Below are 17,500 nucleotides of genomic sequence, written 5' to 3'. Positions count from 1 at the left end.
ATATATATATATATATATATATTTTTTTTTTTTGAATACTTAACAGTAAACATAAACCTCTGATTTGTATGATCTTGTGGCATTAGATTTAAATTGGTGGAGCATATGGGTAATTGTACCAGGGACCTTCAGGTATGCAGTCCAGTCCCTCTGCTGCCAAATGTGTGGATTATCTGAACTAAATTTCCCTCTGGGATTTCTAACATGAAATGTGTTGCACATACATCTCAACTGTCCAGATTTTTGCAAAATGTCGACATGTTTTGCTTCATATTTTTGGTCTATTCCTCATAAAATTTTTTGTTTTCTGGCAAAGCACAGGGATGATCTGAGTAGTGAAGTCACTAAATAATGACATACATTGAGTTTCAGACTTCTAATCATTCAGAAAATACATTTTAACACAAACCCTGTTACTCTAGCAACTTTCTAAGTTTATAAGAGCAATATTTAAGATCTGTTGGTATATTTGGGTCTTTGTCCTCTCATTTTGCCAAGCTTTGTCCAGACTTCTTGTATCAAGAGGTATGGTGCTGCTACTGCTCCTCAGATACTTACTGTCTGACAAGAGTTTTGTTTCACGTTGTTCCTTATGTTTTCTTTCATCCACAACTGTGTTGCATCTTTTATGTGCTAAAGTCTTAGTGGCATTTAAGCTGAAGACTAATCTGAAGTTAGTGCATCTGCAACAGCACATTGTGGTACCAACTGACATGACAACAATCCCATACATGTACTGACAGACTCAAGATACATAAGGAGGATAACCCAGAGTTCTTTTTTGGCTTTTAAAAGATGTGCCACTGAAGAAAACTGGGGAAAATCAGAATTGGCTACATACTTTTCCCTTAGCTGACAGTAGAAGCATTAAACATTTTCATCTGTATGGAAGGGAATGATTACAGTGATTGTGAAAATATTAAAAAAGAATTGTCAGATATGGCTGACATAACTTCTGAAGAGTAGACTGTAATATTTTTCAGCTGGGTTATAATGCTTGCAAAATTGGAACAGATCATTTTCATTACTTAAAACATGGCTTAAAGCTGTAATAAGAAGATGGCTGTAAAATTAAAAGGAAAATGTTAGACATTTTAGCACTAGGCAAATTTAAAATAAATTGGCTACTAATATAAGAAAACATTGATGCTGCAATATGATCCCAAGATTTCTGACATGATAGCTACTTTAGTAGAAAGCTTACTGGTCAATGAAATATTGTTTAAACTGAATTATCTGCTTCCGTCTTTAAAGTTGCGATAAGAAATGCACATACTTCAGTGTAACAAAAAATAGCAAATATTGAGTTAACTTTTTTCTCACATGGAGAAAACCATCATTAAAGCAGATTCTGTTTTACTAGTGCTGAAGAAAATGCTAGTAGGAGAAATATGAACAAGGATATGGATGTTACGTGTAAAACACTTCCTACAGAATATAATACGACTGCAGATAATATAATTGAATTAGCATTATTTCACAATGTTACTAGTGGTGCTGCGGTAGCATTGCCGCCTCACAGCAAGACGTTGTCCCGTTTGATTCTCAGCTAGAGCGTCTTCTGTGTGGAGGCATGTGTGAATGGGCATACCTTCGTTGAAGGTTGTGCGTCAGGGCTGGCAACTCGGCACATAAAAATCAACTGCCAATCATTAGCAGACCGGAGTTCCGCTGTAGCGACCCCTAACCGGGATAAGCCGAAAGACACAACAACAACAACAACTAGTATTCTAGTAAAGCATGCTACATTTTTGGAATGAAAGAAGTTCAAGCCCTGTTAGACTCTGGAAGCATGAATACTTGTCAAAAGTCCCCATGTCAGTAAGAAAGATAAAGGTGGAAGTTATTTTTATATATATATATATATATATATATATATATATATATATATATATATATATGTTCAAGTTGATAGAATTATCATCCCTTTCACAAATACAGAAATTCAGAGAGATTTAAGAAAACGTTTGCATCCTGTAGTTGTAGCCATTAACTTTACACATGATCGTAAACTAGGAGAAATTCACTCTCATTTGAACCACTTTAGAAAATGTGGAAGGAGATAGAATTCATGGATAAAAAGTGGCAGGTTGATACAACTAATACAAAAAGACATAGCAACAGCTTAATATGTCCATTCAGAGTAAGAACAGAACAAAGGCAGTAGCATTCTCATAGAGATCCAGATTCAAAAGCGAGAAGGGAGAATCTGATTGTGGCAACGGAAGTGATCTGTGCATAACCAGAAACCTGCCACAATACTGTTAGAGATGTAGCTGTGTTCTGTCAACATAGGTAAGGTAAACTAACAGAAAGTGCTGAAGCAAAATTACTCCAAGACATATTTCTGTCTGTGACGTGCATAATAATTTTAGTGCTTACACTGAGAGGCCAAAAGTAGAAGGCGAAGAGCAAAAAGAATGGAAGCAAAGATTAAAAGTGAACGAATTAGCAAAATGCAGGCTTCTTAACCAGTTTCTGTCCGAGAGTAGCAGAAAGCACAACAAACAAAAAATAAATAAAAAGAAGCAGAATTCTCGAGAGGCCTGTTCAGAAAGTGTTAGCAGGAGATGTTAGCTCAGAGCTACCCTTTTGTAGTGGAAGGCATAGGTGTAACTTACAAAAGACAATACTTTAAACATGACAAGAGAGACTATAGTTAATGATCCGGGGAAGATAGCAAACAAGATATCCTAATCAATACTTACTCCTCTGTTGAGTTACAAATGATCTGTTATAGATATGTTAAGTGAAGACCTACAGACAGTTTAACACCTGTTGTTAGTACCAGAGATATATACCACACCAGTAATGAATGTAGCCCATAATCACATACTAAGAAGTCACCTGGATTGGAAAAAAATACTTATGGACAGATTTTATTTTCCAGGTATAATGAAAGAAATAGAAACTGTAATTGCTTCATATCTGTAATCTGTAATGTCAGAAAACTGCATCCATATCTTAGATTTAAGATTCCTTTGACTCCAGTGTGTATTATACAGAGGCCATTAGAAAACTCATATCCACACATAATAGGGGCAAAGCTCAATGTTACACATTTTTCAGAAGTGTTGCCATTATGCAAGGCTAATGCTAAAGCTATTATCAGATAACTTGTTTTGTTATTCTCTACATTGGTATCCTCATATCCCTAAAGAGATATTTGCTGGTCAAAGCACTCCCCTTGTATTGAAAGTGTTAAACCAGTTATGGCAAAGCTAAAAATGCCAATGCACCATCTGTATACTGATTGTTTTTCTAGAGTAATTCAATAATCACTAAGATCTATGCTAAGGAAAGCAAATGGTAACCATTGTAAGTAAGAACTGTGACCAATTGATACTTTCTTTGCGATAAGAGAGATGCCTTAAGCTTAAACTGGCTTTACCCCATTTGATTTCTTTTATGCCGGGTATCTCAGAGACTTAGGTCAAAACATAAGCATTTAGAAGTATGAAAGAATACAGTGTTTGTTTACATGGTCAGTTGAAGTTGTTTAATATAGTGGTTTATCTGATATGTAAAACATGGTTATGCTCATGTTAAAGAAGCATATGCAGAAAATCGATGAAATTCAACAAGAAGTTTACAATAGCAATGCTCACTCAGTGAGGTTAACTCAGGGGATTGTATATTAGTATTTCCTGGTTAGGTAGCAAGGACCATCTGAAGTGATTTAAATGCAGTGAATCATAAAGTTATACCACCAGGACAGAAAATGGCAGAGCAAATTTATTATGTTAATGTACTAAAGCCAAGGAAAGACATAAAAGCTTAGTAGTTATTTTGCAAGCTGAAACTAATACAAGAGAAACTAGAGAATCTCTGTCTGAAGAATTCTTTTTTTTTTTTTTTACATATATTTGCTAATCAGGTACACTCACTGGACAAATGTGCTCCTTTCTGGGATGAACCCAGAAGTACTGCCTGGTTAAGTGATGTATTCAAAGTCATTCAGTAGATGAACAGAGGTAAAAGCAACCAGACCCTGAACCTTGGATTACAGGAAATAACTCATTAAGCATTTAGAGCCCTGATCTTGTGTGTTGACTGCCAGAATTATTGTAAAAAGTATAAACATAAGAAATAAAATATCTTTAGACATAAAGGAGTACTCTCTGACATGCCAGGAGAAATAAAAGGATAGAATGTAGTATAGAGACAACACCTGGAGTGAAGGTAGAACAGAGGTTTTAGAGTACTATAGTCACAAAAATACTAAAAGAAGTTGCTCAAATCATACTGAAACAAGGAGTGATACAAGTAACCCAGACTGAATGGACCAGTCCAGTAGTGCTAAGCACCCCTGCTCACATTACTAAGGTATAGTACCCCTATCCATGCTCCTGACCCAAAGCCTAACTTTGTACCTTACCTTAAAAAATCCTGTTTCATAGATTCATAGGTTCATAGGAGTTTATTAGGCTAACAGCCTTAGAGTCCTTATAAGTCTAATCATGTTAATTCTGAGTTGCCTCAATTGTCCTTGGTTAGATGGACATAATTCACAGAGCGAGTCTATGATAAATACCAACTACCCTGTCCAGGAGAGACAAGGGTGCCACCCCTAGGGTGAATTTGTGGACTCCCATCCATTTGTCTAGGTTACTCTTGAAAAGGGTCAGTGACAAGCTCTGCTTCATGTGAATTTGATGTTTATTCCAGAGTAGTGGCAATCTCTAGGAGATATATTTGTCCCTCAAGGTTGTTCTGTTAATGTCACAGGCTAGGTTTAGATCCTTAGAGTAAGTGACTCTTGTGCCATTTGGCTTGCAGATGTACAGCATATCCATCAGGGCAGGTTCAGAAACTGCCATGTAGGCCAGGCAAAAGTCTCCTCTCAGCAACCTATATGATACAGAGTACAGTGGCAGAGCTTATAGTCTATTGACATAAGTCATGGTTTGGAGACCCTGTATTTTCTTGGAGATAAACCTCCATGGTCTCTCCAGCTGCTGCAGGTGTCTGGTGAGGTATATGCAGAAGTGAGCATTGTACTCTAGTAATGGTCTTGTGTGAGTCGAGTACAGTGGAGTTATAACATCCTTTGCCCTGGATGTGATGCCGTTACTTATGAGATTCGCAATGTAGAAGGCTTTCCTTACCATTGTGAAAACTTGGTGGGCAAAGTTCAGATTTCTATCAACCTGTGTTCCTAGATCTTGAAGCAATTGGTTTGAATCTAGGGGCTTGCTGTCAATATTGTAATTATCAGGAAATAAGAAATTCATATTTGCCAAAGGGGATAATTATGCATTTTTTTGCATTTAGATTTAGACCATGGCTTTGGCATCAGTCATTTGTCTGTGTTAGCTCCTCCTGTACTATGTTAACATCATTGGAGTACTCGAGGATCGCACCCAATTTGCAATCATCACTGAACCTGGTAAGCCAAAGGCCATCTACTTTAGCCTGGACTTCCGATACATAGATTCCAGACAGTAAAGGGCCCAGCACAGATCCCTGTGGTACGCCACTGGTGATGGGTCTACTGGTAGAGGTGGAGTCAACACCTTTGACAGTATGTGTTCTGTCAGTGAGTCAGTTGTCTACCCATCTAGTGATGTAAGAGTTAATCCCCAGCTTGGCGAGTTTCTCAATGATACCTGAGTAGGGATTGTGTCAAAATCCTTGGTTAGGTCAGGATAGGCATTATGCACTGTGTTACCTTTATCCAGGGCTGTGATGACTTTCTTGAAGAAGTCTACCAGTTTTAATAAGCATAATCTACCCTTAATAAAGCCAAGCTGGGTTGGGTCTAAAGTATGAAGGTCATCTATGTCAGTGCTGATAAGGTCCATGATGATTCTTTCCATTTCGTTGCAGATGATGCTGGTTAGACTTATGGGTCTATAGTTCCCAGGATCTGTTGATGGCCCCACTTTTCACAAGGGGATTACTGCAGCTGTTCTCCACTCTGTTGCAACAAAGCCAGTTCTCAGGCTACAGTTAAAGAGAATGCCAAGTGGGTCCACTAGATCCTGTTTTAGATTACTTAATAAGCAACCTGGGATTTTATCTGGTCCCACTGAGACCATGTTTTTGCCTTGGAGAAAGCAGATATGATCTGATCTTTAGAGATACTAGGCAGAGGACTGGTGTCAGGTATGCTTTAGAGTTTGGCTGGTAGAGACAGGGGGGGTGAAGTTTGTGCAAAATCTGTCACCTAGCAGGTTGGCAATTTCCTCTGTTATAGTATGCACAGTACCATCTACTACCAGTGTGGCACATAGCTGACCATTCCCTTTTAGATTTTGAATGTAAAAGAATGCCTTATGATTTTCTTTTGCTAGGGATGCTATTTTAGCTTTGTAATTAGCTTTAGAGGACAAGATTTCTGATTTGCTTGTTCAAGTTGTGGAGAGTATTCTTCCTCTGCTGAGTTAGTCCCATCTTGTTCTTAGACATCAGTTTCTTTCTTTTGTTATATAACCTGTTTATACTTGAGATCCACCCGGGTGGCTTTTTTTGGGAGGACATGGTTTTAATTTGGTCAGGTACAGCCAAGTCTATACAGTTGCTTAAGTGCTCATACAGGGCATTTGTGTACAGATCTACATACAATTCACTGTTGTCTGTGATTATGGGGTACAAGTCTTTTTTTGCCATCACTTAGTAGGCTGTAGTTTGGCTTGAACCTCTGGGCAAGCATGTTCGTGCTCATGTATGTCACCCAGTTGATGGATGGATAGTTGAAATCTCCCATGATTAAGGTGTCGGGTTGTATGGTGAGTGACTCCAGTAAGTCCAGGTAGGTGGTGTCATTTTTCTGGTTCATGATGGGGATGTATAGCTAGCAATGATGTGGTAGGGTATTTTGCCTATAGTTAATTGAACATGAGTAGTTTGAGAGAGCCATACTGTTTAACCAGTCTCAAGGTGTACTTGGCTTTAATGAAGATGGATACACCTCCACCTTTGGTTCTTTCATGCTCATTTTGAGGTCTGAATACGTGAAAGGCATTGTAGCCTTGCACGACTAAGGTGATCTCCATGGCCTTGAACCATGTCTCAGTGACTGCACAGATGTCAGCATCTTCCAAGGTGAAGAATGCTTCCAGGGAGTGCAGTTTCATGTTTAGACTCCTATTATTAAGCAGCAGAATCCTGAGTTTGTCTCAAGTGGATTTTGTTACGGGGGAAATTTTGTTGTTTTGGCATTGCCTATAAAAGGCACTATGGGGGAGGCAAGCACTTTGCCAGTATCCAAAAGCCTAGAGGAGACAGGAGCAGGCCATCTCTGGCAAAGCTGTGTGGCCTGTTGACCATGTCTTCCCAGGCTGACAGATACTGGATCGCTGTAGACTGACACCACAAGCTAAGCCAATTGTTGAATTCAATATTTTTTTTGTCTGTACTGTGGCATCATCCTGTGCCAAGGTAGAATGCTTTTTAGGGCTATGGTCATACCTGCCTGGGACATATAATCTGAGAGCTCAGTTATGTTTCTCTTTATATAGTCCAGAGAGGGATGTTCCAAGTCATTCTCCCGAACATGGACTATGACAGAGTCATAACGGTACTTCTTGTTGAGTGACATGAGTGCATGTGTGATTTAATAGATCCTGACACCTTACAGGCAGCTGACCATGACCTCCTTGTCCAGCCTGGTGAGGGGGACATCTGTGTGTCGCATTACGGAGTTACCTATGACTAATACATTAGGCTTTGAGGTGTTTTGCCTTAGGGGGCTAAATTGCTGAGACACTGGTACATGTGTAATTATGTGTTGTGGTTTCTATTTACATAGCAGTGTGTGCAAGTGGCTTACATTTGTGAGGTCTCTGATTTTTTTAGCAGACTTCTAGTGAGTGCCTTTGTGCATGTGTTTTTTTTTTGTGTCATGACCTCATTTTGTGTAATGTGAAGTTTTTGTGTACTGACAATTTGTTTGATGTCTGGTTTGTTATTACAGGAGAGAACTGATTCTGATTTCATAGGAGAATTGCATCTCTCACATAGGGTACTTGTTTGTTTTAGGAATATGTGGTTGTCAGTATACATAAGGCAATTACTACATTACCTCAAGATGCCCATGTTAGTCAAGCTGACTGGTGAAATGATGGGGAAACTGCCTTTCCATTATAGCAGGTTTTTACTGCATGTACTATTAGGGAAGGCAGTGAGCTAGTTTGACCAGTTTTTGTGCTAAGACTAACAAAGGTGCTTGTTTTGTTGAAGGCTATGGATGATAAGTGTGGCAGTGCTGCTCAGTGCACCTGTAGTGCACACACCCTTGCAAAAGTGAGGGATACATACAGGTGAAATTAAACACTTTTGAGTTAATCTACCAATAGGAAAGCACACAATGAACCTTCCCTCAGCAAGCCACAGCTCTGACAAGATTGGATCCAAACTCTTCTGTCACAAGGGTGCAGGGGAGCCCTTCTTAAATGTGAAATAGCTGGTTTAGTGCTCAAGTGTATCAATAACAGGCTAGATTCAGAAGGTCTGAATGTAGTCTATGCTATTTAGGTATCAGAACAATGCAAATTAGTGCAGAGAAGTGCAAAAAATAGTTAGTTCCCATTTATTTGTTTACCAGCTCAAATAGATGAGGTGAACACCTACTGTCACCAGATGAAGAATCCCAGTCCTCCCAATGCAAAAGCACAGTAAAGGGGTGCCCGAAGTGAAATGCTGCCACAAACAAACTTAAAGATACAGATACAGCAGTGTACTTTGGACAGACAATACAAGTGTGATTATTCAATAAAAAAGTACTGTTATTCTGACAAATTATGTCTAAATGTGTGAAGAGGAGTTGGTGATTAGATCACAAAAGGAAACTGTTGTCTTTGCAATCTTTTTTTTTTTCGATTTTGTGATTTTTTATGTTGATTTCCAAAATGTCAACATCAAGAGTGTTGATACTCGTGCATTTCGATAAAGCGATACATGCTCAGACACATATATATTTTGACATCATATATGCTTGGCAATTATCCCCTGTAATGTAATGAACTGATAGAGGTTCACAATATTGTAGAGCATTGCTCATATTTCAACAATGCTGTAAGCCATTGCACACTTTTAAACTTCTGAACTGAAGAGATTCACGGTTATGCCTTTGAGCTTTGCTCTGTCCCTTATTAGTATTTTAATTTTGTGACTAAAGAGAACGTTAGAGCACCCTGACACTTATACAGTTGATTACTACATTAAAAAAATATGTAATTTCCAACTAATAAAGCCCTAGAAAATAGTACTTGATTATGTAGGCTAGTCAACGATATTATATACCTCAGGAGGTACATATATTTTCTAGCAGATAATCATTTCAAGTCTGTATTCATACACCATTCTAGCATAGTTGAAAAAACACAAAGAACATTTACTCTCCCTTTCCCAATCATTGATAACAACTACTATGTTTTGTAAACCCAGGGCCAGTCTGATTTCTAAGTGTCTTCAATTTCCTTTAGCTACTGTAAGAAATTTGAATTATGTTATCTGTTTTATGATATGTGCTATTGATAATTATTATGCCGAAGAACGATTCCTTACTCTAATGAAGTAAGATCTTGACTAAATTTACTTATTTATAGAGACCTTAAGTAACACAAAAAGGGGAGTAAAGTCAGAATCTGGCATGCAGTTTTATGACAGATGCATATTATGTTTACTATTGAGTCTGTTAGAAATTGCAGACTTTTAAGCTTGTCAGCATCTTTTATGATATGTTATTTATAAAAGCAAAAAAATGTATAAAAACTGCTTGTACCGACTAATGAAACATCACTCTTTGTGAAAACGTTACCAATGTTTGGGAAAATAAACTTTTCAGATATCAGTCTTTGCATTACCTTGCCTTCTTTTGGTGCCATTAATGATTTTGTTTTGTAGCAAAGAAGAGGTATGAAAGGTATTTTTGTATATGAACTGTTTGTTGGAAAATTATTGGTAAAGACATCTAAACAATGGAAGAGTGAACCAATTAATGGTAAAATAAAACTGAAAGAATATTTAAGTTTAGTTGTTAATGCAAAGTTCTTATTACTTCATGTTAGCTGTAATAAAGTGTAAGTCCAACAATAATATATAATATTACAGAAAGAGGAAGTTACAGAAACAGTACAGTAAATGTACTACATACAAAAAAGCTAACAGAATAAAAACATATAAATGATAAGAGAAAACAGAATAATTTATCACATTTTAAGAAGTACAGTTGTGTAAGTTTAACTTAATAACAATAGATGTTGGAATGATCCCTACTGCAGTAGACTTAGTTATATGGGTTATATCCTGCAAAGGATATGGTAACCAGCCAGCTTCCAAAGCTTCAGGGCACCTTTCACATGCTCAGACAGCTTGAGCTGACTAAAGACACGTTTAGGTAGAAAGCATTTCAGAGATCTCCTGTCAGCAGACAGAGGGAGGCTGAGCCCTTGGAGGACAATGCTTAGAACAATAAAAAAATAAATGTCCACACCCTGACATAAACAGAGACACCAAAAACGATAGGGGTGGATGGAGGGAGCAGCTACTGCAGCAGTGATCATTTGATCATCTACTGTTAGAGTAAGCTCAACTTACACAACTGTATAATACTCAACATATTGATCACTGCTGCAGGAGCCTTAGCTGTATGTCTAAATTATCATAGCTAACTACATTTTGGAGGTGGAAGGAGATGGGTCAATGAGTCCCTGGAGAATGGTCCTAGCAAAGCTTGATATAGATCTAGAGAAAGAATCAAACTTATAGTGATTTGTTAAAATATGTACAGAGGACAATGTAGCAGCTTCTAGAATACTTTTAGAATCCAACCCTTTCAAAAAAGCCATAGATGAAGCCAAGGCCTGGTAGAGTGGGCTGTGACACTGCCTGGAATAGATTTATATGGTAAGTATAACAAAAGGTAATAGCCTTAGACAACACTTTGGAAATAGTCTCTTTAACACAGATTATCCCTTCTTGTTATCTTTACAAGAAATGGGCAATTGATCTGAAGGTCTGAAAGATTTCATTCTGTCAGTATAGTACCCACATTGTCTGTAGACATCCATGGTATGGAGTATATTTTCTCTCTCATTTTTAGGTGAAAGAAAACGGGATGAAAGTTTGGCTTAAAGTAAACTCAGATACTACGTTAGGCATAAAAGAAGGAATACTTCTCAAAGAAACATTGTCCATGGGGAAAATTAGATAGGGTTGACAGTATAAGAGCTTGCAAGTCATATACCCTTCTTGTATAAGTCAGAGCAATCAGTAAAACTATTTTCAATGTTAAGAACCTCAAAAAGCCAGTTTAACTGCTTTAAATGGAGCAGGTTTTAAATTCTCTAACACAAAATTATGATCCCAAGAAGGGGCCACCAATTTTCTAGGAAGCCTATTAGGCAAAACCCCTTTCAAGAGCATTTTGCATGAGACAGCACTGAAAAAGGAGTATCCATAGGCAGACATGTTGAAATGGTCAATAAATGATCCTTGAGAGGAATAAGAAAGGCCATAGGATATAACTCACAGAAATATTATAAAATCAGAGAAATACTATCCCAGAATGGTTGCTGGTTTTGTTGTTGGCACTGACAAGAAAGCTTTTCCATTTCCTAATTTATGACTTTCTAGCAGCAGGCTTTCTTGCCTCAATCAGTACCTGTTTTACATCCTCAGAAAACAGGTATCTACAAGGAATTAAGACCTTATCAACCAGGCAGTCATCTGAAGATGATTGATGTCAGGTTATATCAAACAGTCCTGGTCTTGTATGAGTAGATGCAGTCTGTGAGGAAACTTGTGGTAATGTCCCCCTGGTCATTTCAAAAAGAAGGGAGAACCATGATTTGTCTTGGATAGAAATAAGTCACCAGAATGATCTTGGAAGATTCCTTCTGAATATTCAGAAGTACCCTGGATATTAGTGGAAAAGGTGGAAAGGCATGCAGGAACATTCTTGTCCAAAGAAAAGTTATATGTGTTCATGACCTTCTTGCTAGAATGTTGCAAAAGAATTTTGCCAGTTGATTGTTCTGAAGGGAGGTAAACAGGTCTACTTGAGAAAATTGAGAGAGAGAGAGAGAGAGAGAGAGAGAGAGAGCTCCCTGTAGCCTGCAATGAGCTATAGTCAGAGCTAGACAGTGTGTGGAACCTCCGGGTGCATTGGATAGCCTAAAGGGTAAAGCAAATAATTGATACTATGATTCAGATACACAAACACTTACGAAATGTTAGAGGTCTGGATGAATAGGGAAATAATGATAAGCAGTTTTAAGTCTAATGTTACTAAGATACTTGAAAGAGGAGGTAATAGGTTATGGGGTGACAACATTTTAAACTTGGGCACTATCACAAACAGGTTTAGAAAACAAATATCCAGAAATGGTCTCCAAGCATTGTCTTTCTTTGGCACTGCAAACATCCTTGAATAAACTCCCCTTCCCCACCTGGGAAAGAGGAAATAGTTCTATCACTCCTTGGGACAGCATGTGATAAAGAACAGGTGGAAACAAAAGGGTCTGATGTGAAGGAAGAGGAATGACCAAATGGAAAGGAGGAATTTCCTCTCACTGCCATCTGCAACCTTGATGAATGACTTTCAGATCCCATTTGCCTGAAACAATCTACTGCCAAAAAGAAAAAAATGGAGATTAAGACTTTCTAGAAGAGAAAATGGGCCAGGGTGGGAGGGTATCACAACATCCTTGAATAGTCTTGTTTGGTGAGATTTGAGACATATTTTTGAAACCTGCTTGCCATTTCATCTTAAAAGTCCATTTACATGCATTTTGTTGAGGCTGTTTATTCTGGGGTTTTTTTGTCAAAACTGGATGAGTAGAAATAAAATCCAATGGACAATTTGGAAAAGGAGAGAGATTCCCTGGATCATCTTGTTCCTTCACCACACTTTTGATCACCTCTACAGCAAAGTGGCCAAACACTGTATCTCTATCTAAAGGAGAATTTAAAATCTTTTTTACATCATCTGGAAGGTTCTGAGAATTTAGCCGAGCAAACCTCCTTAAACCAGTAGGAATTGCCACAGCCCTGGAACTATCAGCAGATAATACACACAATGCAAACAATGACTCATGACCTGTGCAATAGAAGAAACTAAGTTATTCACAGCAGATTTGTTTACACAAGAAGAAACTGTTGATAAAACATTCCTCATGCTCTCATAAATTATCTGAAAAAATTGAGCCTGACAATTCAAAATTCTGAAAATCAAAGTTGGAGAATAATACACTTTTTTCATACCTATCAATAATGTTCTCATCCTTAGTAGAAAGAGCAGGATTGGAATCAACTAAGGCTATAGTTGCTGGGTCAAGTTTGGGAATAGTGTATAAAATGTAAAAGACTGAGGAACTTTCTGCATGTTATATGCCTTTTTAGGGACACCTGGCTGACTATCAGACGAATTGCAGGAAGTAAGATACACATATTCTAAAGAAGAAAGGACAGGAGAAATGGGTGTAAGTTCTGGAAAATCCTTCTGTAACAAATCATAGTATTTTTGAGGGACAGAGAAACCTCAGTGTTCTCCCAATAAAAACACTGGGATATTCTAGCAATAGTCTCAGAGAAAGCGAAACCTGTACAAGGAGAATCAGAAACTGAGCTCTTGTCTGAGTATGAATCAGAATCTGAGAACAAAATCCTATTTCGGGCATGGCATCATTTTGTTCAGATTCAAAATCTTGAATCTCTTCAAGAAAAGAGGAATCCCTCTTTATTTTACCAGAAACTACTTTAAAAGAAGGATCATTAACCTGAATTGAACCCTGGGTCAGTCCCCATAAACTATTCCTATCCAAAAATTTTGAGGAGGAGCAGATACATGGTTGGTTTTCTGTATCTTTTTTGACAGGGATAAAATGGACCCAACCATGTTACTAAAGCAGCTGCTTCCACAGGGATGGTCACAGCATTCTGACACAACAGGAAACCTTCCTTGTTCCCTGTCACAGGAATGACAAGAGCTGTTTTTCCTTCCCTACTGATATGACTTGAACAGCCAAAGAGGATGTGGCTAGTCCCTTGTCCATAGTGGCTGTAGGTGCTACACCAGAGGGTTCTGGGGTAAAAGATGAGTGGTCTGAGTACAACAAATGGTTATACCAGAGTAACCCCCTGTGGCTTAGGCAAATTGCTAGCATGCTGTAATGGCAGTCTGTTTGTTTAACTTTTTATTTCCATTACTGGAAGAAGAACCAATTAAGGGACTGCTAGTCTGCACCATGGCGAAGCTGAAAATTATGCCTCATTCCCACGGAAGACAAGCAAGAAATGCCAGTAAAACTACCAGTCCACAAAAGTTACTTTTTTGGCAGAAAAAAAAAAACATTTTAAAACACTATGGCAGCCCTAGAACTGAAAATAGGTTTTCAGTTAATTTACATTACATTTAAACTGACCGAAAAAAATGAGCACACAGTTTTAAAGAATGCTACAGTTTCCAGACAATCAATTAAGCAACAGCACTCTTAACATTAAAATAACTTTCCTGAAAAGAAAAGTAATAGCTCCTTACAGAAAATGGCAGATTTTCTCCCCAAAGGAAAGCACAAACTGGGCTTTGATCCTCAAAAGCCTCAGAGGAGCATATTGTTCAGCAGCAGTAAAGGTCTGAAGGGCTTAACACCAAAACCTGTCTTTTATATCACCTCAGCTGTGCTGTTTAACACTTTGGGTGCATGGAAGGTGCTCTGAGGCAGGATATAACCTATATGGGTAAGGCAATATGAGAAACATATATTACTGCTAGTAAATTAAGCAAATTCTGCTTACAGTTTAAATAAATCTCTAAAGTCTTCTTTGTCATTTGGGACCAAAATCAGATATCAGAAGCAAATAATTGTACCTAATAATCTGCATTAAATTTTTAATCTTTTAGGTGCATGTTTTTCTCTTAATATCTTGTACAGATTATGTATAATCTTGCAATATGTACTAGTGTCATAGTTATAAGAATAGCATTATTTAAGGAGTGTAGTGTTATTGTTAAGACTAGTGTGGTGTCGTTTCCAAACAACTATATTACTGTATAATTGTTCATTTTTTTTCTCTGTATTTTTTCTAGAGTTACAAAAATTTGAGATCATTGGAAACTTTCCAAAGAAAGTTCTCAAATGGGACAAACAATTCAATTTTTCTATTTGTGGCAGGTATGTAAACCTAAATGTTATAGAATTATGCAAGTTAATCTGTATATGAGATGAAAAGTACACAGAAACAAAACAAACAGTACTTGAGTGCACTTGAGTAGGAGGCCTAAAATTCTGCCAGATTGCCTGATGCATCATAATTTATTGATATCATGTTTCAAAGTTTACCCACTGCACATTATAATATATTTTTTATTTTCATTTTTAAAAAAGTAAGCTTGTCCAAGAACCATTTCAAACCGCAATATGGGCAAAAAGAAAAGACAGTATACTAAAATTGCCATCTTATTATAAAAAATGCAAATTTCCAAATTCCATAGACCAGACAACAACATGTAGAAAGAAACAAGTCACCTCTGCATAAAATCTGTAGGTTTTTTAATAAGATAAGCGCTTTCACAAACTATGTTGCTTCATCAGCAGTCATACACACATACTAAAATGTAGTCTGTGTTCGTGTTGATTGCAATACCAAGAATTTGGTTTACATAGCACGGTGTGTATCCTGACCTTTACATGGGAAAAACTAATAAAGCAGCTTAGGGAAAGAGTTAGCAATCATCTATACTGTGCCCGTAGAGGCCTGAAGTATATGAATAATATGGGGAATGAACATAAATTTAAGTTCTTAGTTCTGAAAGTCATACAACAGAATGATAGGAGAGGGGACATAGTGAATAGGACAGAACAGGTGGAACTTATTTGGATCTTGAGGATGAGAGCACATGCAGGCTCAGGACTGAATGACCATATTTCTATTAAGCTTACTTTATCAGCATGTATGTTGAGGAAATAACTGTGATAGACACTCCATGGGATTATGTTTTTCGATATATGTTTTTATGTCATGGATTTATTTTAATTAGATTTTAATATAATTGCATTTTAGTATGTGTTTATGACTGCTTAGGTGTGTGTATGTATGCTTATAGAGTGTTTGTTACTTATTTACTGTGATGTTAGAGTATGGTAACTAAATGGTTAATGACTGTATGTTTGTTACCTAATGAAGTAGGATGCACAATGTTCCTATTGGACTTTTGAGTTGATTGGAGCAATATAATTGTGGAGGACGTTTTTTTGAGTGTAATGATCTTATGAAGCAACATTGTGAAAGCGCTTATCTTATTAAAAAAACTTTCAGATTTTATGCTGAGGTGACTCTTCTCTTTCTACAGCCTGTGTCTGCTCTGTGGAATTTGGACATCTGTATTTTTCATTACTGCTATTGCATGGGCTCTTCTGTGGATTGTATCTTTTTATAAAAAGTACAGTAAAATAATAATTTCACAGCAAGCATCATCACAGCTACATAGAAGTACATAGAAGTACAGAAATATTATAATTCGAACATATATTCAATAGAAAGACATATGCTAAATATTCCTGGTTATAAGCACACAGTGGTATAGTGACTTCAGCTTGTCAATGCAGTGCAAAAACTGGTATGTAGTCATATCAAGCATTTTAGATGACACTGATACTCACAAGAATTGTGATCTCTGCTTTTCAAAGTGTCAACCAATCATTAAAAGACAATGAAGGCTTCGACTGCTATCATCAATGAACTTGAATTGTATCAGTCAGTGAAATGTATTTTTCACCCATTGTGTTATAGTCATTTATTAACTATCCATAATCCTAATTTTCTGTGTTGCGTAGTGTTGCATCCTAATGTTTTTAGCTAGAGTTCCATGCATGTGAAATGCAAGATCAAATGCCACTTAGATGATTTAAGTTCAGGTGAGAAGTTCATCTTAAATTTTGGCATACCAATTATTATTTATTAAAACCGTTTAATATACAAATGCAGTCAAAAGGTAATTTGCAGAATTATAACTTCAATAAATATTTTTCTTCTCTTCTAACAGTTATACATATGGCCGGTATGTCAATGGAAGAGTTGAAGTCTCTGTTTGTCGCAAAAATTATTATTATAATTATTACTATTACTATTGGTATTACTATGGACAAGACATGTGGGGAAACGACTTATGCCAAGAATTTTCTGGAAAGGTAAACTCTTTTTTTTTCTTCTAATTGTTATTGTTATGTGCACTTTCTGAGATGTAACCTATTCACTTTTGCTCTCCAATGCCTTCTATTCTAGAATTTCTTAAAATTGGGGGTCAGACTATGGCTTGGAATGTATGAAATTTCCCATGACTTGTATAAACTGCTGTGGCAAAAATGGCAGCTTACAGAAAAGTGAAAATGTGGCAGCAGGAGAAAGAACTCATTACCAGCTAATTTGCATATTTCTGAATCACATATAATTATTCCCAGGGCCAAACAATACTTTTGCAATGGTAATTTCTACTTGCTGCTCATGAATCACATTGGCACAGGTATTCTCTGATGCACATGTAGACACACACACA

The 17,500-nt window shown here is 37.2% G+C and overlaps 1 protein-coding gene across 1 annotated transcript in view; it reads left to right on the top strand.

Annotated features, from left to right (window-relative positions):
* LOC122808699 (alpha-2-macroglobulin-like protein 1) overlaps positions 1–17,500 on the top strand; it is a 1,234,219-nt gene that overhangs the window by 257,570 nt on the left and 959,149 nt on the right. The window contains exons 7-8 of the mRNA XM_044079685.1: positions 15,035–15,119; positions 16,991–17,135. Of these exons, the coding sequence (XP_043935620.1) occupies positions 15,035–15,119; positions 16,991–17,135 (230 nt within the window). The remainder of the gene's footprint in view (positions 1–15,034; positions 15,120–16,990; positions 17,136–17,500) is intronic.

Source organism: Protopterus annectens, chromosome 8.part0 (assembly GCF_019279795.1).
Source record: "Protopterus annectens isolate FY-2018-M chromosome 8.part0, PAN1.0, whole genome shotgun sequence".
NCBI classification, from domain to species: domain Eukaryota; kingdom Metazoa; phylum Chordata; order Ceratodontiformes; family Protopteridae; genus Protopterus; species Protopterus annectens.
Note: the sequence above shows the minus strand (reverse complement) of the source record. Positions and strands in the feature narration are given on the sequence as shown.